Source organism: Toxotes jaculatrix, chromosome 14 (genome assembly GCF_017976425.1).
Source record: "Toxotes jaculatrix isolate fToxJac2 chromosome 14, fToxJac2.pri, whole genome shotgun sequence".
In the NCBI taxonomy this organism is placed as follows: Eukaryota; Metazoa; Chordata; class Actinopteri; family Toxotidae; genus Toxotes; species Toxotes jaculatrix.
Genome location: NC_054407.1, coordinates 7,656,695 through 7,679,258, shown reverse-complemented (window position 1 = coordinate 7,679,258; position 22,564 = coordinate 7,656,695). Strand labels below are relative to the sequence as shown.

Below are 22,564 nucleotides of genomic sequence, written 5' to 3'. Positions count from 1 at the left end.
AAAAGCCACATGTGTGTACAGCTAAAGAGATATCGGCTAACACACTTTTATGTGCACTGCAATGAATTTGTATCAGGATACAGACATCTGGCATAAGCATTGGGGACTGGGGATCCCAGCAGACTGGCCTCTGTTAGACCTTGCATCTAATATTCATGGAAAATACAAGGCCACTCATTCTGAAAAAGAATGGTGGATATATATATTCAGACTTTAGGACTTGGTCCCATGCAAGCTGTATTTTTCATGGCCCAGCATTAGGTGTGTGTTTGTATGTGCGAGAGAAAAACATGTCCAACTCTTCTGACCACAGTCATTAAGCAATAGGAAGTGACCTCTAACCAAGCCCATTAAGAAGTTTAAATGACAGAGAGGAAGCTGTGACCCCTCTGACACTTTCCTCTGGACGTTGTAACCTTGCCTCAGCCAGCACAGGAAGTTCCTCATTCACAGAGTGCAATTACTACTCAGTGGAGTGACCCCTACGCCCCAGAGCTCCCACCCTAAAGGTCTCCCTGTCAGTCTCTGCAGATTAGGAATGTTTGTCATTTTTGTGTTGATTAGGCTGATTTACAGATTCACTTCCCCTTAGAGCCTGGGAATAATAGTGTGGACCAGTATGAGCAGGTGCTGTGGATGAGTAGATGAATTACTTGGGGTTGTTTTCCAAGTTCCGGCTTTTATACTAAACTTAACTCCATCATTTTAACTAAAAGCTCATCAGGATTTAAGATGAACTCCAGCTAAATTTGGTGCTTCAGCTGGTTACGTTAAGCAGACAGTGATGGATGACGTTTTAAGCTGGTATGTTGTGTTTTGACACTGAAGATTGATGGTCTGACTCCGTGTTGTATGGAGGGATGTAGTATATATATTGTGGTCAGATTGTTTAGGAGCCTTCCATTTGTCTTCACTGACACTTATGGACACCAGATGCACGTCATTCATCTCATGTATCTCTGTCTGCTGTGATGTCTGCGAACTGTCTGCAGCAAGGCTGCCAAAAAAACACAACTGTCTGTTTCCAGAGTATGTATTTAATCTACTTTGTGTCATTTGAATGCAAGATAAATTGCAGCCCAGGTGGTTTATTAACACCACAGTGATATAGGATCTGTGTAATCATAATACATTTAAAGTAAAATCTCGTTTCTTGTGTCATGAAATTGTTTCTTCTTGTGTGTGTATTTGAGTGTATATTCACATTGCTACCTGTTAGGTACAGAGACTGTAAAAGTCAATGTCTGAGCATCTAAGAAGTATTTTATTGTGCTGTAAACAATTACCGGAGAGCACACAATGACTCTGAGCTCAGTTTCCTCCATTTTTTTAAACTGAAAAGAATGCTTTGTTTGTTGCTCTGTGGCTTTCCCTCTGGCTGTATTTTGCACATTTTGGACCAAGCATTGAAAAAACTGTCAAATAAATATTGAATGTTGAACGATTTAAACTCAGTTTTCCTGTTCTGTGTGTGTGTGTTTTGCAGAAACTGGGCAGCAGCATGCAGTGTGAGGAAGGCACAGAATGGCTGCTGGAGCTGCTGATGGAGGTGCAGCTGCAGCAGTACTTCCTGCGGATCAGAGATGACCTTAACGTCACACGGCTGTCACACTTTGACTATGTCAAGAACGAAGACCTGGAGAAGATTGGCATGGGTCGACCTGGTGAGACAGAATGCGTGGAAGTTTTGTTGTGCTAAAGACACATATTAGCAGACAGACATTCTTGGTTCCCAGAGGATGAATCCTAATGACTTTGGTGATCCCTCTAATTTTCATCTAGTGCCACCACAGTTTTGGTTTTGAGTGAAATATCCTGACAGCTATGTGCTACAGATAATCAGAGTCCCCCTAGGATAAACTCTAACGCCTTTGGTGATCCCTTAAATATTACAATACTTTGTTCACTACTTTGGTTTGTGACCAAATACCTGAAAAACCAATATGACTCCCTTCAGTCTCAGCTGTACTTTGTGTTTACTGCTAAACTAATACAGTGAACATGGTTAACATTAGCTTATTAGCATTGTGATCGTGAGCATGTTAGCATGTTAACCATGGGCTGCAGATATTAATGTAGCATTTAGCTTGGAGCACTGCAGTGCCTAAGTACAGCCTCACATAGCCATTAGCATAGCTGAACACCAGCCAGATAGTACTAATTTTAAACTGTGGCTTGGTTGTTTCACTTTGGCAGATAAGCAAGTATCATTTCGTGGTAAAAATCCATTTGACAGATCAGAGAGTGAATCTCTGCCAAGAATGCTATTGTCTAACTGCCTGGCTGTTTTGACCGTTAGCTCCTCTTTCCCTTTACTGAATAATCATAGCCAGGCATCACTCGTCTCCTCAGCTCCTGTCTTTTCCCTGATCAACTGTCATGTCATCAAGTATACCTTTAGAGTGGCAGAGCTACCTATTTTTTTTTTAATGCAGTAGTACTGTCTGCCTCATAAATGTCATTTCACTCATTAATTATACAGAGCAGGGAGATTAAAAGCTAAGTTAAATGAATATATATATATATATATATATATATATATATATATATATATATATATATATATATATATATATATATATATAGCCTGAGGTACTACTTTTGCTTGCAGCAATGGCAGTGTGTCACTTGGCTCACGCTCAGCAGAGCCGGAGCAAATCCTCCATCACTAATACCCCTAATATCATTTTAAAGTCACAACTGGTAATTAGGTACAATAGTAGGGGACAAGTCTTTTGTCTCTGATGTGTGTATGTGAAGGGGATGGCAGCAGTAATGTTCTAAATCCAGTTACTGAAACCCTCAGGGCCTCAGCTTCAGCGCCGCTTAAGACTAATTACACCCACTTCTCCTCTTCATGTATTTACTCACATCTCTCTCCTCTCTTGTTCTCCAGGCTCTCAATCTTTTTCTCTTTCCCTGTATCTGTAGTTCTGTTTTTTTCACACGTTATCTCCAGTCTCTGCTCACATATAGTGTGAGTTTGTCCTCCATCGTTTCTCCCTTGTTTCTTATCTACTCTTTGTGTTTTCTCTTCATTCCCATTTCATACAAAGCTGCTCTGAGTCCAATTATAGGAGATCACTTGAAATTCGATATACGACACCTTCTGTAACTCAGCTCTTAACTGACCCTGTGGGACCTGACAATGCAAGAATACACATAGCAGAAGAGGCAGCTGCAGTCTTCATCTTCTTGTATATCTTTTACCACTGACCATCAATGTATTCATCTCTTTTTTTTCTTTTATTCTCTCAATAAAGGGCAGAGACGACTGTGGGAAGCTGTGAAAAGGAGGAAAGCCATGTGCAAGCGCAAGTCCTGGATGAGCAAGGTGACAGATATAGACAGGCACAACATACACACACACACGCACACACACACGCACACACACACACACACACACACACACAGCTCATTTATTATGGTACATGGTATGCTTGACATTATGTCGCCACAGTGGCGTCTGTCTGTCTGTCTGTCACAGTGACAATAGACGGCAGAATTTTGACACTTTGACCACAGTTTATGTCTCTATAAATAATGTGATCACATTTTCAAACACCTTGCAGAACGAATTTTGGCATCATCAGTTTCTTTACGGAGTATATAGTATAATAACAGACATATTTGCTATAATGCAGCTACAGATGTGGCATTAAATTAGGATACGGTTTTAGGATACGGCTTTTCTGGGCAAGAGGAGACAGTTTGGGGAAAGATTCCTTGATTGGTTCTCTGACTACTTTTGGAAAGAAAAACACATCTGTTCCTTACAGATGTGTGTGCATCTGTAGGGAACATTCCTCCCGAGAACAAGACAGATTCACCCTTCACATGAGGATGAGCACGTCCACATTCAGACACAGACGAGCACATAAACACACGAGTCAAGTCACAAGAGCTGGTGACACACAGATTCAGAGAATCGGAGCGTGCTGCATTCACAGAAATGTTGTCTCAGGAAACATAAAATGTCTCTCTTAAAGAGACACTACCACGCATGACGATTACTCAACAACTTTCTTTTAAGACTTAAATATAGAAAAATCAAAAGGTACTTTCTGCACAACCTACACACACAGAAGACTGGTACACCTACACGCACAAGGCTCAGAGGAATGAAGTGTGTGAGGCACGAGGCAGATGTTGCCAGTGCTGTGTGTGGGCGAGTGTGTGTGTGAATATGTGTGTATATGCATGTGTGTGTGCTGGCTGTTCTCAGTGGATGTCGTGGTGCCCAGAGGACGGTGCTTGCCGTCTATAATTACACCTGTCTGTTTCCGCGTCTGGCACCATCTTCAGCTTGAGTAATCTGCTTCCTCAGCCTGCTGTGTGTGTGTGTGTGTGCTGCTCTGCCATAGTCAGAATCTTTTGAATTTCAAGCCTCCTATTTGAAACACAGTGACCACAGAGAGGTGGTGTTTTTAAAAAGGTCTGCAGCATTATGTCATGTCTGGTCCAGTGTGAATGTGAAACCACACACCCCTCGCTACTGTTTATATCGGGCCAGTCAAATATGTTTGGCACTGGGCACCCATTGACACCCCTTTTTTACTGACGATACCATTTCTGAATACTGACCTTTGTTCATGAGCCAGTAATGAGTTCACATTTGTTTCATTCATTCACTTCGTTGGACAAACATTGACTTACTGCTTTAAAGGGGCAATGTGTGAGAATTCACCCACTGTCCAGCTCATATGCCAAACAAGTAGGGGGCAGCATATTACCAGAAAGTCTGGGTGTCCAGCGTCCACCAGTCTCATACCGGGACAAATCCTGGTGGATTGACCTGAAGGCAGACAGGACGCTACGGGGACACTATCGCCTCTTGAGGTACAAAGTGGTATTATGACACCGAACAGGACAGGGCTAGCTGGTTAGCATGCTAACCTCAGTAGATATCTGTGCAAGACAATATATAGATGTCAAAACTCTGCTTCAGGTTATTCTGTTGATCTTACAAGATTTTTTAATGTTTTAAACTAAAATAGTTAGTTAATAGTTATTGTTTTACCCAAAAGAAAGACAGTTATTTAATATCTCACATGCTGCTCATTAACTGATGTTAGATATTAGGTTTGGGGAGTTTATTTGTTTTTTTAACTGCTATGTTAATTTAGCTCTGTGTCCCCATTATCTGATATCAGCACCCAATCCTGTGCATTCCTATCTTTGGTAAACAGTCTTATTTAGGGCCTCTAAACAAAGCTTTGCCTTAATGGCTCTGCAGAGCACACACATTATACGGGTTCAAATTTAGGGGAACTGAAAGCGCTTAAGGACTCACACAAACACACATACGTATGGATGCACACAGAAACATTCACTAAATCTAATAGTGCTTCCTAATGAGTTCTTCCTAACAGCTAAGTAATTCCTCTCTCTCCCTATTGATGTGTGTTTGCGTTTGTTCTGATACATATGCATAGTTTTTGACGGACTATTAGTTATTACTGAAAACATTTCACTATATGTGTTGCACATTCATTATTCAAAATATACACAGATGTTTCACTTAGAGTAAGAGCTGGTGTCTGTATTTATGGTTTAGAGTGTGTGTGCATGTTGGAGGTAGAGAGGCAGCTCCACGTGCCCTCAGGCCCAGATAAGAGCCTGGGGATCACTGGTGGTTCCTCTGTGAAAGTGGTCTGACTGCTGGATGCTGGCCATGACTTGACTCTGCTTTCCAACCGCACATTCCTTACACTACACACACACCACACATACACACACACACACACACACACACACACACACACACACATCAAGTGGCTAGATATGCACCTACAATAGCAAAGGAGAAAGCAGGTTGGATGACGAGGCTCGCTGTTTATGCTGAAGGGTGAATTGTGGTTGAGCTGGGAAGTGTTTCAGCACCTACAGTGGATTTAGTGGCTCTGTAGGGATGCAGAGGCTGCCGCCAAAGCTGACGCCTCCATAAAAATTGTAACTACACACAGGAGCTATATGGGCTAGAGTAGGTATCATTCAGCAGGTGGAACAAAAGCTGAGTTATCTCTGAGCAAAGACATTTCCAGTGTAAATCTCCTCTTTGCTGCCACTGTTGCTGATATCACAAAATGAATGAAAGAATGTGAAAACACACAATATTATCACTCTGGAACAATGCAACATACTTCCATCTAGTGTTGCCACAGATGTTTACACACACACACACACACACACAAAAAGAAATGCCACCAGAGAAACTTGGGAGTAAGTTGTATTTTTCTCCATAGGCTTAGGCCTACTGTGGAGTGAATGTAATGAGTCTGCCACCTCACTGCCCACGCTGTTACTTATACAACCTATGCTGTGTACAATATGCTGATACGAAACCATGGTTACGAAAAGTTACTGTTTCCGCTGGAGAGAGACGGAAGTTGAGGAGTATATGTGATCCTAAATAAAGTTTAACTTTAAAGTTGTTAACGTCTGTATGGTTAAATGTTTATCTTAGTTTGAGCAGCATACGAGTAAATGTACGGACAGCTGCATGGAACTTACACTTGTACAGAGCACCCTAAATGACGAGCACATCATGGGGTCTCATGTGGGATGGTACTTAAGACCATCCACTTAGCTGTAGAAAGGCACCTGGACTTAACTGAGGTTCTTGAAGATATTTCACCTTTCATTGGAAAGGCCTCTTCAGTTCTGAAGAAGAAATAGCTTTTGGAAATACCATGACCTGGATGACTGAGAATCTTCATTTTTTGAGTTCAAAGTGAAAATCTGGTCGACAGATCAATCAGGTAAGACTTTAGGGTTTCTGGTTCACACGCTCTCTTTCTACTCAGAAGAAAAACGAGTCTCACAAGTTAACTTGGCGAATGAGCAAGTGTTGAGCAGTTGAAGTTCAGAATTGTAAACGATTATCTGGTGTCTGTTCCTCTCTAGGTGTTTAGTGGTAAGCGCCCAGACGGAGGAGACTTCCCCCAACAGGGCCAGCCAGCCTCCTCCTTTCGAAAGCTGTCTCCCACACCTCCCCTGGGCCTGGGGGAGGGAGTCTTGACCACACAGTCTGGTGGTAGTGCTCCCCTTGATGGACAGCAGCAAGCTCTGACTTGTCTCATCCCAGAGAAGGACTTGACTTTGTTTGAGAAGCTTGGGGATGGCTCCTTTGGCGTGGTGAAGAGAGGAGAGTGGCTGACACCATCAGGGAAGGTGGTGAGGAGACCTATGCTTGTCAAAATAATTCAGTTCTCTAAATAAGACTAAGAACTGCTGTATGTTGAAGCTGTTTTTTTTTAAAGGAACGACTGGGGACATTTCACATCACTTTAACTGAATGAATTTGAAACTATGATGTGTAACTTCACACTGTCTTCTAGTTGAATGTGGCCGTGAAGTGTCTGAAGACAGATGTGCTCAGTCAGCCCGATGCTCTGGAGGATTTCATCTGTGAGGTCAACGCCATGCACTCCCTGGACCACCAGAACCTCATTCGCCTCTACGGTGTGGTGCTCACACACCCAATGAAGATGGTAGTGGACACACAGAAACGCATGCACACAGGGAGGAATATACAAAGAGATAAACCCAAACACATACAGTAGATACATGCAGCAGGAGTAGATCAGTCCCTAGTGTACTTGTGTGTGTTTTTTTTTCTTGGCTTCCCTGTGCTCTACCCTACACCCTCACAAACGTCACTCTCAGGCGCTCTCTCAGCTTGCTTTATGACCTTAAAGTCTATTTGAATCAGGTCAGGCATGTCAAGGCTTTTGCCATGACCGGAGATGGGAAGATGGAGGAAATAAGGGAGAGAGGAAGGGAGGGGAGCAAGTAGACGGAGGGCTAAAAGAAGGCCTGACATTTCAGCCTTGTTGTATTGAGCCCATGTCTTCTTACCTTTTAGTTATGGGGGGTTTTGGATTCGGTTTTGGACCATATTAATGAATAGTTATTTCCAGCATCTCTTTCTCTTCTTTTGTTTCTTTAATTGTGGCACATTACATTCTCCTTTTACATCAACATATCTTATTCTCATTCTTTTTCCTTCTTTAAACTATAAATCACACCTCTGTTTTTTCTTATCTACATCATCTACTCCTCTTTCCCTTTAGTATTTAGTATTAGGTTTGACTATTTATTGCCACTCTCCTCCTTCCTCTTTTCACCCACGCTCTTTTTCTCTCTGTCCCTGTTTGGCAGGTGACGGAGCTGGCTCCTCTGGGTTCTCTGCTGGAGCGTTTGCGATGCGTTCGTCCGCAGGGTCCAGTGCTGATCCACACTCTGTGTCAGTATGCTGTACAGGTGGCCTGTGGCATGGCCTACCTGGAGCAGAGGAGGTTCATTCACAGGGACCTGGCAGCCAGGTAGGGGAAGGAGATCTTTTTAAAGTGCCTTTTTAAGTATATTCACTTAATTCTCTATAAAACATATTTTTCTTTCAGGTTATTTTTTTTACTGGTATGTTGAATTATTTATACTGCCTCTCCTTCTCCTCCACCCAGAAATTTACAGGCCATTACTTGGACCACAAGGAAAATGAGTCAGTTGTTGGCTAGTTTTACTGGGTGGTCTAAGTTCTTGGTCTTTCCCAAACTAGTCACTTTCACTTAAGTGTTCACACAATTTAGATGCTTGAGAAAAAGCTTAATGTCTGGTAAAAATGAGTCATTTTCCCTGTTAAAGTTGTAATAAAATGGTCATGACTACTTATGACTGTGATAGTACACCAAACACTAAGCAGATTTTAAAAGCTGTGGTTTGAAACTGGACCACTGAAGTCCTGCTGGTTTTATAGCCTGTGAGACAGTTAATTGTTTTCCTCATACAGTCCATATTTATTTGATGACTACAATGAAAATCTGCTATGGGACCTGTGTTCTCCTACAGTACACACACTGTGCTAAGTGTACTGTAATTGAATGGCACATAGAGTATATTTAATGTGGTGGGATCTTGAATGTGGCTAAAGATTGACCATCAAAATGATCCCATTTTTTTGGTGGATTTAGGTCAACAGGCATCACTAAGGGCAGCTCTTCTATAATGTTTTTTTTTTTTCCTACTAGCATAACAATTCACCAAAATGATGCTGTAATTTACTTTATTTCTTTATTTTTTTTGGTCAGATTCAATTTGATGAGGGATCGCTTTTCTTTCTCTGCTCAACAGATTAGCTGCTATCATCACATTATTCTTGATTGTTGTTATTACTGTGTGTGGAGAGCAGGGAACACTGTTAAGACTCTGGTGATTTAACTTCCCACAACACTCAACATCTATGAGATGCAGTGTTAAGAAGGTTACAGTGACTATTTCTAAAGCCGTACTGTATAACAAGCATGTATGTTTAAAAGCAAAACATTAAATATTTGACTCTGTCTCTTCAGGAACATCCTGTTGGCGTCAGCTCACAGAGTGAAGATCGGTGACTTCGGGCTGATGAGGGCTCTGCCTAACAACCACGAGCACTATGTCATGCAGGAACATCGCAAGGTCCCCTTTGCATGGTGGGTAGACTGAGGATATGAGTGGTTTTAGAGGTTAGGATGTGAACCTCACTCATTTTATTGCAGAAAGTTTCCACAGAGACATTTGATTGGTCAAATCTGCATTCCAGCCCTGCTGTTAATAAAACAAGGCTTGCTCAGCTTTTTTGGTTTCTTTGCCAAATTCTGTGTCAGCCAAGCAACAAGTTAGAAATCTGTCTTGCTCGTATTTTATTCACAAGCATACTGAACTGTGTTAAAGTTTCAAGTTCCTTTTAAATTTCTCTTTTTCTATAAGAGAGGCCCCATTTAAAGAATCAGAGCTTTACCTCTGAATGGACATACACTGTAGATAAGTGGTTTATATAGTTTGGTTTTCGTGCTTTCAGGTGTGCCCCAGAGAGTCTGAAGACCAGAACATTCTCCCATGCTACAGACACATGGATGTTTGGAGTTACACTCTGGGAGATGTTCACACATGGTCAGGAGCCTTGGCTGGGTCTTAATGGAAGCCAGGTAAACACATACAGAAAATAAAATGGAAATATATTATTTATAGTGTATACATAAATATTTTTATGCTAAAGAATCAGGTAGACCCACATAACCAGTCACATGTTCTCACTTTTACACTGATACATTTTTCCAATTGTCCTCTTTCCTCTTCTGTCATTCATTTTTCTCTCTTTTGTGGGGAAAAAAAACATCTTTACTTTAGATTCTGCACAAGATTGATAAAGAATGTGAACGACTCCCTAAGCCAGAGGACTGTCCGCAGGATATCTATAATGTCATGCTGCAGTGTTGGGCACAGAAACCAGACGACAGACCTACTTTTGTCGCCCTGAGAGAGTTCCTGCTTGAGGTAGGAAGGAAGTCAATTGGGCAGCCAGTGGTGTCTATCCAGTGTTCAATATGGGGGCTTTCTTTTTTTTTCTTTTTTTTTTTTTTTTTTTTTATTACTGTTAAGGATTACTTAACTCTCCATCTCCATGAAAACCAAAGCACAAAAGACACATAATTGGCAGTCATGACATCTCTCTTGCACACAAGCCAGTGTTCACACAACAATCTCTGGATAAATGGGCTTTTAGCTCCACCTAGTGGACTGATTCCAGAGAAGAAACTGAGAAGTGCCCTCAGCTGAAATAACTGAGAAGCAGCTTACAATGTGTCCCACTTTTAAAAGTTTGCTGTTTTAAAACGGTGTATCCTGTGTGTGTGTGTGTGTTTCAGACCATGCCCACAGACATGTGTGCTCTGCAGGACTTTGACGAGCCTGACAAACTGCAGATTCAGGTCAATGATGTCATCACCATCATAGAGGGAAGGTGTGTATCAATAAGCACTATTTCTAAATGTCCAGTGGGATTATTTAACTATGCCCTAAAGCGTGGATCATCCTGTTTCATCCTCACTCTCTGTCTTTCAGGGCAGAGAACTACTGGTGGAGGGGTCAAAACAAGCGTACTCTCAAGGTCGGACAGTTCCCCAGAAACGTGGTGACTTCGGTAGCGGGTCTGTCAGCTCACGATATCAGCCGGCCACTCAAGAACAGCTTCATCCACACAGGACATGGAGACACAAACCCTAATCGCTGCTGGGGCTTCCCTGACAGGATTGACGAGTAAGGACCATCTTCTAGTTTATTAACTTTTAGTGTTGTGTGAAATTAGTACAAGGTACCTAGAGAGGTTTTTACATCGTCTAAAGCACTTAATACATATGTATCATAATTATACCCCATGTGGGAATTTAGTGGTCTGTCTCGTTAGTTTTTGCTGGTTTGCAGTTGCAATAAAACTCACCACTAGAAGACAGTAGCACATTATGTTAAAAGTTCTACCAGCTAAATACAAAACGATGACATACAGGTTAGTAACATTCGCTATATTGACATCTACTGTGATAAAATCTGTCCATCTCCTCCCTCCAGCTTGTACCTCGGGAATCCCATGGATCCTCCTGATGTTCTGGGTTTAGACCTCGGTGGTACTCGGCCCACTCAGCTACCAGGACGAGCTAAAAGTGAGTGGAAGAGCTGTCAGTACAGACTTCAACCATACCACAGTCACGATCTATTTAGTAATTTTCTCATCATATTTTACATATTTCAGGTACATGTTCACATTCTACCAGACAAAATTATTAAAATTTCAAAGCCGGGGCAGAGTAGACCTTGCTTTGGAAGAAGGACCACCAAGACGGCTTATGTTTCGTTTTAATTTTTCTAACGACTGCTTGAAAAGCTTTCATATGCAAACTGACATTTGCTTGCTTCTTTTTTTTCTAATCTTTTTATCTTCGCTTCTGTCATTTTTTCCCCCCTCTCTATTTCTCCTTTGTGGTGGCGGTATGCGTCTTTTTATTTCTCCAGAGGAGCCTCCTCCCCGCCCTCCTCAACCAGCAGTGTTAATCAAGAGTAAGTCTGCTTTCTCTCAGCAGCTCCTCACCCGTTGCTCCTGCCCTCTCTGTTCCCTCCTAGCTCCACTCCTCAAAGGTACATCCCATATTTTTTGTCTTTCCTTTGCCTGTGTTTGCAGTTACTGTCACTTAATTTGTCTCTTAACATCTTTCTCTCTCCATCTTTCCACCCTTGTGTCCCTCTAACAGGTGTGCAGTGTCGTTGCTGTGCACTGTAGGGCTAACTTCAAACTCCAAGACTTTTTTGGAGCGAGTGCATTTTGTGGTGTGAAGTGATCTTAGAAAGCGTCAATGTCAGCATTTCCTACAGTTTTTCAGTACATTAATAAATGTATTGTGGGGTTTGTGTCTCCAGAGCCTTGCTACGATCCAGTAAACGAGGATGAGGATCTGACCTCTGCAGGACTAAAGAGGTTATCGCTTCGGAAAACAGGTTCAGTCAAAGGCTTAAAACTTAAACCCGCTGTGTGGGTCTCGGCTTCCAAACAGGGGAGTAGCCGGACTACAGGCTCAGGCTACAACCCCAACAGTGAAGTGTCCCTCATTGACTTTGGAGAGGAGTTCCCCCCGTCCACACCGTCCCCCTCCCCGGTGGTTGAAATTCAGATCCCCTCACTGGCGAAGCTGGCTTTGCAAGCAGAGAACATCCTGGACCGGACTCCACCTCAGAGTCCGTCTAAATCGTTGCCCCGCCCCCTTCACCCCACACCAGTAGTGGACTGGGACGCACGACCATTACCCCCGCCCCCAGCCTATGATGATGTAGCCCAAGATGAAGATGATATGGAGGTACGGTAGGAGGTGATACAACATATTTCACACTATGTTAAAATTTTATGGAAATGTGAAGGTTTATCTCCTGTTCTGTTATCTCCTGGTTTCAAAGTGCAATGTACTGAAGTTGGAAACTGTTTAGACTATTTTGAGAAATAATAATCAAAAAATCTCTCTTCCTCACAAAGGTGAGTTCCATCAACAGCTCAGAGCAGCAGCATGAAGAGGAGCAAAGTGATGTCCATAAGCCAGAAGAGGCTGACGAAGCTTTCGCCTCTGGACAGAAGGTGCAGACTGAGGTTCTTGTCCCCAGGGGTACAGAAAGATCAGGTCTGGAGGATAACCTCTTTCTCCCCTGCAAGCAGAGCCAGGGCCTGTCCTCGTCTTTCTCTCAGTCTGCAGAAATCTTCCAAGAACTCCAGCAGGAGTGCATGAGGAGACTCAACGTACCAACAGGAGGCGCTGCTCAGTCAACTTCGCCATCCCAGACCTCAGTTTCATTCCCCCAGACTCCTCAGATCCTTCAGATCAAGGAGGGACACCAGCAGATTGTCCTCTCCTCCAGTGAAGACAAACCCCAGATCCCCCCACGTGTCCCCATCCCCCCTCGCCCTATAAAAAGGGGCGATTACACATCTGCTCGCTGGTCAAGAGATCTCTCTCTGTCCCCAACGCCTGCAGACACCACAGAGGACTCTTCAGGCCCAGACCAGAACCGACCACCTCAGATCCCTCCAAGGGACCCTTTGTCCCAGCCAGGCTCCAGGACTCCTAGCCCCATGGGCCTGGTAGTGGGCTCTCCCCAGCAGAGAGTCTACTCTGTCAGCCCCACCACCATGCAGGCCCCCCTTACCTCCTGCCCCCTCACACACAGCTACGGCTCCTACCTCTCCACCTCTCCAGGTAAACTCATGCCTACCACACACAGCTTTGCCTCAGATCCTAAATATGCTGCACCCAAAGTGATCCAGGCACAGGGGAAGGACCCCGCCAGTAAGGGCCCCTGTATCCTCCCCATTGTACGTGATGGACGTAAAGTCAGTAACACCCACTATTACCTTCTGCCGGAGAGACCGCCGTACCTTGACCGATACGACCGCTTCTTCAGGGAGGCAGAGAGCCTTCCAGCCAGTGGTGTGGATGAGAGGCATATACGACAAGCTAACACCGCCACCGTCAGACCCATGGTGGTCAGCGGCCAGACTGTCCAGGGACATGCCCAGGGACAGGGCCTCGTCCAGCAAGGTGAGCTGAAGGCTAATTTCTCCTCCAACAATAACAGCAGTCTGGGTGGACCACGGTCAGCGATGAAGACATCAGTTAGTCTCCCTCGTGTCTGTTCAGACGGGCTGACAGCACCGGTGGTCACTGTTTCTTGCACCAGGGCAGATGGAGGAGGAAACTCAGCGGACAAGGTCAAAATGGTAAGATCATATTTACTGGGATTGCCTTTTGCAGCTTCTCTATTGAAATGTGTGTATCATTTTATGATTTAAATCATGTGCTGAGAGGTATAGGTTATTGCTTAGTGTTAGGTTAGTGCAGAGCTTGCTCACTTCCTCTCCTCTTCTGATAAATGTCAAATCCCTGCAGTGTGAAAGTTTATCTGTAATATATAGTTGACCTGAAGTCTTCCTTAATGCTACTTTGATTACTTTTTGTAATTTAGATAAAAAAGCACGTCCCTCAGCACGGTTCTCTATCATTAGTGAGAGAATGTGTGGTTCCATTATTATGAGATTTAGTTATTATCACACAGATAGGAGCTAAAATATCAGTTCAGTGTTCAGAGTAGCTCAGCACCAAGAAGAAATAAGACTTTAAATGTGATGTAACAGTGTGTTGTGTAAATGTGATATATGGTTTGCTGGACTTCAAGCTCAATTCAAACTTGGACTTGACCCAGTTTAAATTTAATTTGAACAAAACAAACAGAAAAAACACATGTAAACATGTATGTTCTGGTGTACAGTATATTACATTACTTGTACTCTGAACACAAGGGGGCAACAGAAGGTAATATTTATTGGTTGTTCACTCAGGCCATAGGCTGTAGGGAGTTGTTTGTGTGTGTGTGTGTGTTTCTCTTTCTGACATTGAGAGAAAAGAAGTGAGCAATTTGAAATTGCTTGCACATACAGTTATAGTGTTTAATTGCTTATATCTGTTATAATTAAACAGATTACCTCCCTATTCAACTTCAAATCATTACCAGAACCAAATTATGATTGATGTGTAACAGTAAAACACAATTTTCAAAGTGGAGCTGGACTTATGAAAGCCAGCGAATTACACTAATTAAACAGGAAGTTCCATTTGAATATCCTCAGAGTTCAAAACTTGATAGCATGCAAACACCATCACAATGAAAAAGCACAAAAACTGTATAATTTCTAATAACTTATTTTAAAATATGCCAGTGTTCTTTGGAGGCAAAGGGCATATAAATTTTTTGCTGAGAATTGAATTTAAAAGACGGGGAACCAAAGTTTGATTGGTTCTTTTTGTTGCTGGCCAATTGATTCTGACACCAATTGAACCTGATTGAACGGGAGTCAGAATCACTGCAAAACACGAAGGCTCTACATTGATCAGGCACTTGGCATTTTGTAGTAGATGCTGAGATCTGTGGCTGCACACTAGTTGCAGTGGGATTATATATAAACTCTACTGCAGAGGAGTTCAATGCAAGACAAAGACATGCTGTAGACATTCACTGGCGATAGCAGTTTTAACATTAGTAGTAGAAGTAGCAGGAGGTAATGTGGTAATATTGTCAGTATAGGTTTCAATCATGTATCACATTCATCCAAGCAGAAAAGAAATATCGATGAATTAAAATAAAATATATATATTTAAAATCTATGACTATACTGCTTGAAATTTCCATCACATTCAGGAACACTGTCAGAGTTATGTTGTTGAAATTATGGTTAGCTTAAGGTGGATTTGGATAAACATAATTAGAAGAACTCAAACAAATTTACTTCAGTTTGTGAGAAGACTGAGGAGTGTTTAAAAAAAAAACTAATCAAATGCAGCGATGCGTAAATCTCAGCATTTGGATTCTTCATAGCTTTTTCAAGTGAAGCAGAAGAGCTCTGATAAAGGCCAAACACTATTCCTTGACTGTCAGTTTTGAAAGTATCTGTATGTGAAGTATTGTGTCAAGCTGATAGTGATGATTTCATCATGAGGAAAAGACACAGTGGTGTGTGCAGAGGTTTCTACTGAAGGAAACGCCGAGGTCCATTACCAGGGATGAGGAATCGGAGGCAGGGGACTGTACAGTCAAGAGCTGCTGGATGTTGGAGAGACTTACACTGTTGCTGTTGTATGATTCAGGTGCAGGAGGCAGTTCACGGTGTGACAATAGAGGAGTGCCAAGCTGCCCTCCAGAACCACAACTGGAATATCCAGAAAGCTGTGCATTACCTAAAGGTGAGAACATCATATCAGTACTGCACCAGTTCTCCTCGGCACGGTTTCACAAACATTCCATGGTTCCAGTCTACCAAAATAAATGTCTTGTGAAGGAGGATAATTATGTTGCAGCACTGCGCTTATTGAAAGGGAACCAGAGTCATCAGTGGTAAACACTGCCGTGCTGCAGAAGAGTCCTCAGAGATCCAGTTCGCTGCATCTCAGGTCAATGCTTAATGTAATTTTTATTTTACATCAGGATATGATAGCAGCAACCTTATCCTTAAGGGAAACTCTGGTCATTACTGCTGCAAAGAGACGGCTGTAAATAAAAAGCATATGGACTCGCCAACGTGTCCACAGCCAGTCTTCAGCACACTCTTAACTGGCTGCGGCTGGGGCCGCTGTGGGAGGACGGAAGATGTGTTTGGATGGCAGTGGGCACAAGGGAACACTTGGGTGGGGGGCACATTTTAGAAGAGGAAGAAAAAAGCAATCCAGAGGTTTCAATCAAAGGACCATGAGTGCGTTTGAACAAAGACACAGAGTTTGTAAAAAGACTTAAATCATTTTACAATATTCCTACTGCTGCAATAACACCCACATGAAGGAGTAAAGAAAAAAAATATGTTTATAATTCTCTCCTATACAGCACCTGACTTAGTGACCCCTCTGTACTGTCCCATCTCATTCCCTCTCCCTCCCTGACTCCAGGCTTCTTTGTACAATTGTTTGATGTTTCTTTGTCTCTGCAGGTGGAGCAGTTGTTCTGTTTGGGTCTGAGGAGCAGGTCAGAGTGTCTAAAGCTGCTGGAGATGTGTGACTGGAACCTGGAGGTGGCCAGCACTCAGATGTTAGATAACTATGGATCCACAACAAGGCAGAGGTACAGCAGGCCATAACTTCCCACACAGCTATAACTTTTAATGGACTGTACTGTCCTCTTACTGGCCAGAAGTGACCATCCACCATTTGATGTAATAATTTAGATTTGTCACTTCATGTAACACGTAGAGCAGCTCTAATCACCTACATTTAAAACTTGGTCCAGATATTTAATCTTGAATCTGCCGGCATGAGATCAGATTTGTCACATCTGTCTTTGGAAAAGAAAACCATTAAAATCTGCCTCCTAACTGGTCTTAACTGCAGGTTATCTTCCCTCCTCCAAGTATGTAATATTACTGCAAGCTGCTCAAGAAGCAGACACGTACAGCAGGCAGACAGGCAGCAGCGTGATGCAACGAGAACACTGGAGTGCTCTGTTAATGAGGCTAAGGCTCATATTTGGCTGCTAGACTGAGAAAGTTTTCTGCTTTCTTGAACTGTTGTATTGGAAAATATATATTATGGAAATTATTTTTAATACTTGAACAATCTAATGAGTATCTCATCTCAGAAGTCGCTGTTGCAAATCAATGTTAATATCGTTGAATTTAATTTAGGAGGATTTAGTCTTTCATCTCGTGATATTTTCAATCTAATTTAATTCTCCTTTATATTTGCAGACGGTGACAGAAATCTCAAGCTGCTGAGCTGTGATTGGAACTTCATCCCCAGTAAAACATCATCAGAGGAGGTGAATCAGCTCTTGACCTTTTCTGCCTGATGCTTCAGTCACACCTCCAATCAGAACACTGTTATTTGAGTACGGAAGAATCAAGCACATTTCTCACTGAACTAGCACAAAATACCAAACTTCATTATGGCTCCATTCATACTTAATATGGATACAGGAATATTTAGCCTGGGGGCAAAAAAAAAAAAAGAAGAAGAATACTTTGGGTCATGTTTTGACTTTGGTCTGAAAGATATGTCATTGTTGCACTTTTTAAGAAACTGTAGACTTCCATCCACCATCTTATCAAAGTTGTTAAAAGGCAAAAAAAGACTCCGCCTGTATGTTCTGGACCATCGGCTCAGCCCACACAGATCCACCACAGATTCTGGGTGCTACCATACTGTCTGATCCTCTTACAGCTATCTTCACTGCCATGATTACACTGTTGACCAACTGCAGAGAGATATTCCTTTCTTTTTTGTTGTGATTGTCATTAAACAGTCAGGCTGGGAGTGAATCTGAAGAGGCTGGATTGAGATGACTAGCACAATATACGCAGTAGCACTTTCTAAAAAAATGTTGGAATATCCTAAAAAACTTGTACAGTTTGACTGAAAATTGGTATCTCATTTACTGATCACTGTCAGAGCTGAACCTAAATACTGTACAGTGCGTGTATGTACATGTAGGTCATTAAAGGTTGACTCCCTGTGTTGCAGCTGTAGGATATGCCGTGCCACTTGTAGCAGTACTTTTCAAAAGCAGTTTAAAATCATATTGTATCTCCACAATATCCATGCACAACAAAATACAAAGCTAATGTTTAACTGGCTTTCCAGGCTGTTTTTAAGAGGTGTGGGGATTTTGTTATGAAGATTGTCTGCTGCTGAATGCCTGTGGAGTCCAGGAAAAATGAGCATTTTGTAGTCTAGTGAGGGACGTTAGTATCGGCACAGAGCTGCACACTCTGTGCTGAGAGTCAAAGGTCAAACCAGTCCAGTGTTGACCTGGATCAATAGAATTAATGGTAAGAGAAGCAGTTTGCTCATTGCTTTTAAAGACCTACAAAACTGTCTAATTTATACATAAAGAGTATAAACAGTACACCCTTTAAAGAGACATTTATGTATTTGTGAGCAAAATAATAATTTTAATATATTTTCAACACAGTGCTTAGGGACAAGAGAAGACTGTTATACCCATTAATAGGCAGGCCATTAAAAAAAAATAATGCTGCGTGTCTCCTTAAGTTAAATACTGGGGCTCGTTTCACAGGGATGAACTTGTGACTGTAGCACAAATCAAAGTAATAGCCAGACTTCAGACAGAAATCATCTAAATTCATCTATTACACAAAGCTGTCTAGTTCTTGACCATCTAAGATGGGATTCATTTGCCATGAAGTCTGGGTAAATTAAGGCCTTTTTCAAACCGAAAGACAAGAGCAGCTCTGTCAAACCAGTCAGCTCCTTTCACTCCAACAAAAAATGTTTGCTTTCTGAAAGAATTCAAAGTTTACAAGGACATTTCACTTGGCAAATTCAACAAGGAATGTAACTATACGAAAACCCCCCTACAGAATAATAGCTCGCTGCAGTGCGGAGCTGTGGCAGAGCTGAGCTGCTGTGGTTTCTTTATATCTTGATGGCTTCTAGTGGCTCGTCAGTCAGACTCAGGGTAGTTTCCCTGGGCAAATGAAAACAACATTGTCACTGCTGTATGTTTCCAACATGTTACCTGTGGTCTGCAAAAACTCTTTCCCTTCTTATCCACAACATATTTTTGTTAAACAGTCTAAAATGCATTAGGCTAACCTAAGAACTAAATTAAGACTAGCCTAAAACATCAGACCTGTCTAAAATATCTTTGTGCCACCAGCACCTGATCTATGACTATTGTCAAATGTGGCTCAAAAAAGAAAAAAGAAAGGCCACCCAGTCAGTGGAAACTTCCCCCACCCCAGATATACTCTTTCCTTATTCCATCCCTCTAAGCACTTTGGCCACACACAACTCCTGTGCATCAGCTGAAAACTCCTGCCAGCTTGGTATTTTCTGCACGCACCCAGACTACGTTGGCAGCTAATAACAGCAACGTAGTGAAATTTACCCCAAGGCACAGATCCTGTCCCATAATCATCAATTAAAACCACAACTGTGATATTTTGGTCAGCAGCTTTAGGGGCAATAATTTAAAACTTCTAGGACGTGTCTGCTCTGGGTAACTCACAGCTGAACTCACAGCTGGACGCGACAATACAATTTTCTGACTGTATTGTCACAGTAGAGCCCTGAGCAACCGATGGTTTAAAACTTAGTCAACACAGAAAACTTTCGGGCCTGTCCTGCATTTTATTTCAGATGCACTCAGTATTCGAGGACTCTACTGACAGAAAGGGCAATAAAAGGCATTCCACATGCTTTGACTTCACTGTTATGTGATCAACCAAATCAACCTCATGATCCTTGCTTCTCTCTATAGTGAGAAAAAAGACCCTTTTTTGCCAACTGGTACCCATCTATTTAATTACAATATAAATATCCATGTCCACATGTATGCCCTGGCTTTGTTCCAAACACTCCATATGTCCACAAAAACCTCCAGTATGCAACATGTTTGAGCACAATCTGTTTGGGCAGAAACTTCAAATGGCCTCAGAAAAAAGCTAATATGGAGGCACATCAAGCCTGCTGTCTGCCTGAGTGCATTAAGAGGCTTTAAAAAAAAATTGTAAAGGATGTACAGGACTGATTTTAGAAAACAAGCTCCAGTCAAAGCTTTCTCCTGTGTGCAATAAGGCTGCTGTAGAACCTGTGACCTCCCCAGTCTGTCCATCCATTGGTGCCATCCAGTCATGAAAATACCACCGAGCTTTCATCTCTGTCATCACGTATCCTGATAATTAAATGCACATGAAACGCCGTTTTCAGTATAAAGTGTTTGGTGACTCAGTTTTCCTCCCCAGGGTAGAATGAGGCTGGCCTTTAACACTGATCCAGTCAGGTTTGCCATTTTCCCTCTGGTATGTGTTGTGGTAAGGCTGACTGTAAACCAGTGCATAAGGACAGCTTGATGTGAGGGCTGTCTCCGCAGCCTGTCCATGTGTTGTTTGTCTTTATACCAAGCTGCTGTAGTTGTATTAGAAGGACTGAACCTTGTGGTGTTATCAACAACCCAAAGCAACATTGTCCTGTTGTGGTGTTGACACTGATCTTAGAAAAACTGTTCAGTTCTGTTTGCCAGATAAGTTTCTTCAGAAACTGTCTGCTATTTTAAAGTCATTTATATTGTTTTTTTGTTTTTTTTTGCTGTTTTTCCTTCAAACCAACTTGCCATTTTTTCCTCATTTGTATGTGTTTGCTTCCCAGGATGTGGTTTTATTTTAAATGCCTCCTGTACAGCTGGTTTTCATTGTTTCTCTTCTCCTGGGTTAATGGAAATGTTCAAGAGAAGTTCATGCTGCCGAATTTATAAATGTATTTTTTATTAAAGAGTTAATTATTTTTTACCTCTTTTCTTCTGTTGACAAATCTTTTTTTCAGTCGCCTTAGTTATGTTTGTTAGTGCTGCCTGAATGGGGCATCACGCTGGAATTTGTTTTTAATACTGAATGTTCCACACGTTCCTGAGATGCATAACAGCTAATTACTAATATGAGACAAATACTGAATTAATGAACCTTAAAGTATTTAAATGGACACTAATGCTGTAGAATGGAAATCTCTGTTTCTAAAATGCTCATCTGGTTTTGTTACACTCCTCAAATCTATGTTTAAAGTCCGGAAACCACTAGTCAATTAATAGATCAGTCAATCACTAGGAAATGAATCAATAACCATTTTAATGAATTTGCTCATTGATTTGACTCAGGACTAGCCATGGATCTGTGAGCTTAGCGTTGTTTTGAGCTAAATGCTAACACAATGACAATGTTGATCTGCTGATCTGTAGTAGGTAAAGTATAATGTTTAGTATGGTCACCATCTCAGATTACTGTCTCAACATGCAAACATTATTAGGACGCAGAACACAGCTGGTGCTGATGGGTATGTCATTAGATTTGCAGGTACCAAAACAATTACCAAAAACCAAATTACAATTTGGACCTAGATGGCGCTAGATGAAAAATGAATTCCTTAAAATACATTAAGTAAAATACATAAATACATTCATTCCTGTGAGAAAATGAATGTCAACACTGCCTTCTCAAGAGTTACAGCGTGACTAAAACATTCAGTGATTTCAGCCTCTAGAACCAGGATTTGCTGTTTTTCTATGTTAATGTTTCCCACTGTTTGAACTGCTGTTCAGACACAACATGGAATTTAAAGATGTCGCCTTGGTCTCTGGGAATTTGTGATTAGTATTTTTTATTTATTTTTTTTTAATACATTTTATAAACCAAATAATAAACCATGAAACTTTATAAGTAAGCAGCTGTGCAGCTCGGCATTCACCAGCTCTCATGTGCTTAGTGTGATGTGACAGATCAATCTGAATCAATGAGGCTGTGTTTGTGTTTGTGATCATCGACGTCCCAACAACGCGAAGCCTGATCCCTGTGAGAAAATAAAGCCCAGACCTTGCATGTGTCCACCGCATTGATCCCCTCAGCACACATATCAATTGACCTTCATATTGTGTATTCATATTGTCCATTGTTAACACCCGGCGCTTTATGCTCATAATTCATGAGTTGTTTCTGATGTGTTAGGGCGTAAATGAGCACATCCCAGACTCATTTGTTTATTGATGAAACGGCTGGAATCCTAATGATGAAAAATATCTGTAGGTCAATGAAAACATAAAACTTTATTGCTGAATAAAACTGAACAACAAGGCGGAGTGCTGAATGGCGTGGTCGAAATTTTAAAATATGGCAAAGCCAGAGGAACTGCTGAACCTACGGTCACACAAATACATTATTCTTTTT

General features: G+C 41.8%; 1 protein-coding gene across 4 annotated transcripts in view; it reads left to right on the top strand.

Annotated features, from left to right (window-relative positions):
- Nucleotides 1-21,209, top strand: part of tnk2b (tyrosine kinase, non-receptor, 2b) — a 31,796-nt gene extending 10,587 nt beyond the window's left edge. For 2 of the 4 annotated variants that reach the window (XM_041054470.1, XM_041054471.1), the window contains exons 2-18: nt 1,487-1,664; nt 3,264-3,334; nt 6,907-7,176; nt 7,341-7,493; nt 8,164-8,327; nt 9,351-9,470; nt 9,839-9,965; nt 10,168-10,314; nt 10,686-10,780; nt 10,882-11,076; nt 11,386-11,477; nt 11,827-11,949; nt 12,229-12,662; nt 12,836-14,071; nt 15,993-16,088; nt 16,826-16,956; nt 17,579-21,209. In XM_041054470.1, coding sequence (XP_040910404.1) covers nt 1,487-1,664; nt 3,264-3,334; nt 6,907-7,176; nt 7,341-7,493; nt 8,164-8,327; nt 9,351-9,470; nt 9,839-9,965; nt 10,168-10,314; nt 10,686-10,780; nt 10,882-11,076; nt 11,386-11,477; nt 11,827-11,949; nt 12,229-12,662; nt 12,836-14,071; nt 15,993-16,088; nt 16,826-16,956; nt 17,579-17,585 — 3,639 coding nt within the window. In that variant the 3' untranslated portion in view covers nt 17,586-21,209. The remainder of the gene's footprint in view (nt 1-1,486; nt 1,665-3,263; nt 3,335-6,906; nt 7,177-7,340; nt 7,494-8,163; nt 8,328-9,350; nt 9,471-9,838; nt 9,966-10,167; nt 10,315-10,685; nt 10,781-10,881; nt 11,077-11,385; nt 11,478-11,826; nt 11,950-12,228; nt 12,663-12,835; nt 14,072-15,992; nt 16,089-16,825; nt 16,957-17,578) is intronic. The other 2 variants (XM_041054473.1, XM_041054474.1) reach the window with 2 other exon arrangements.
- Nucleotides 21,210-22,564: the final 1,355 nt, after the last annotated feature.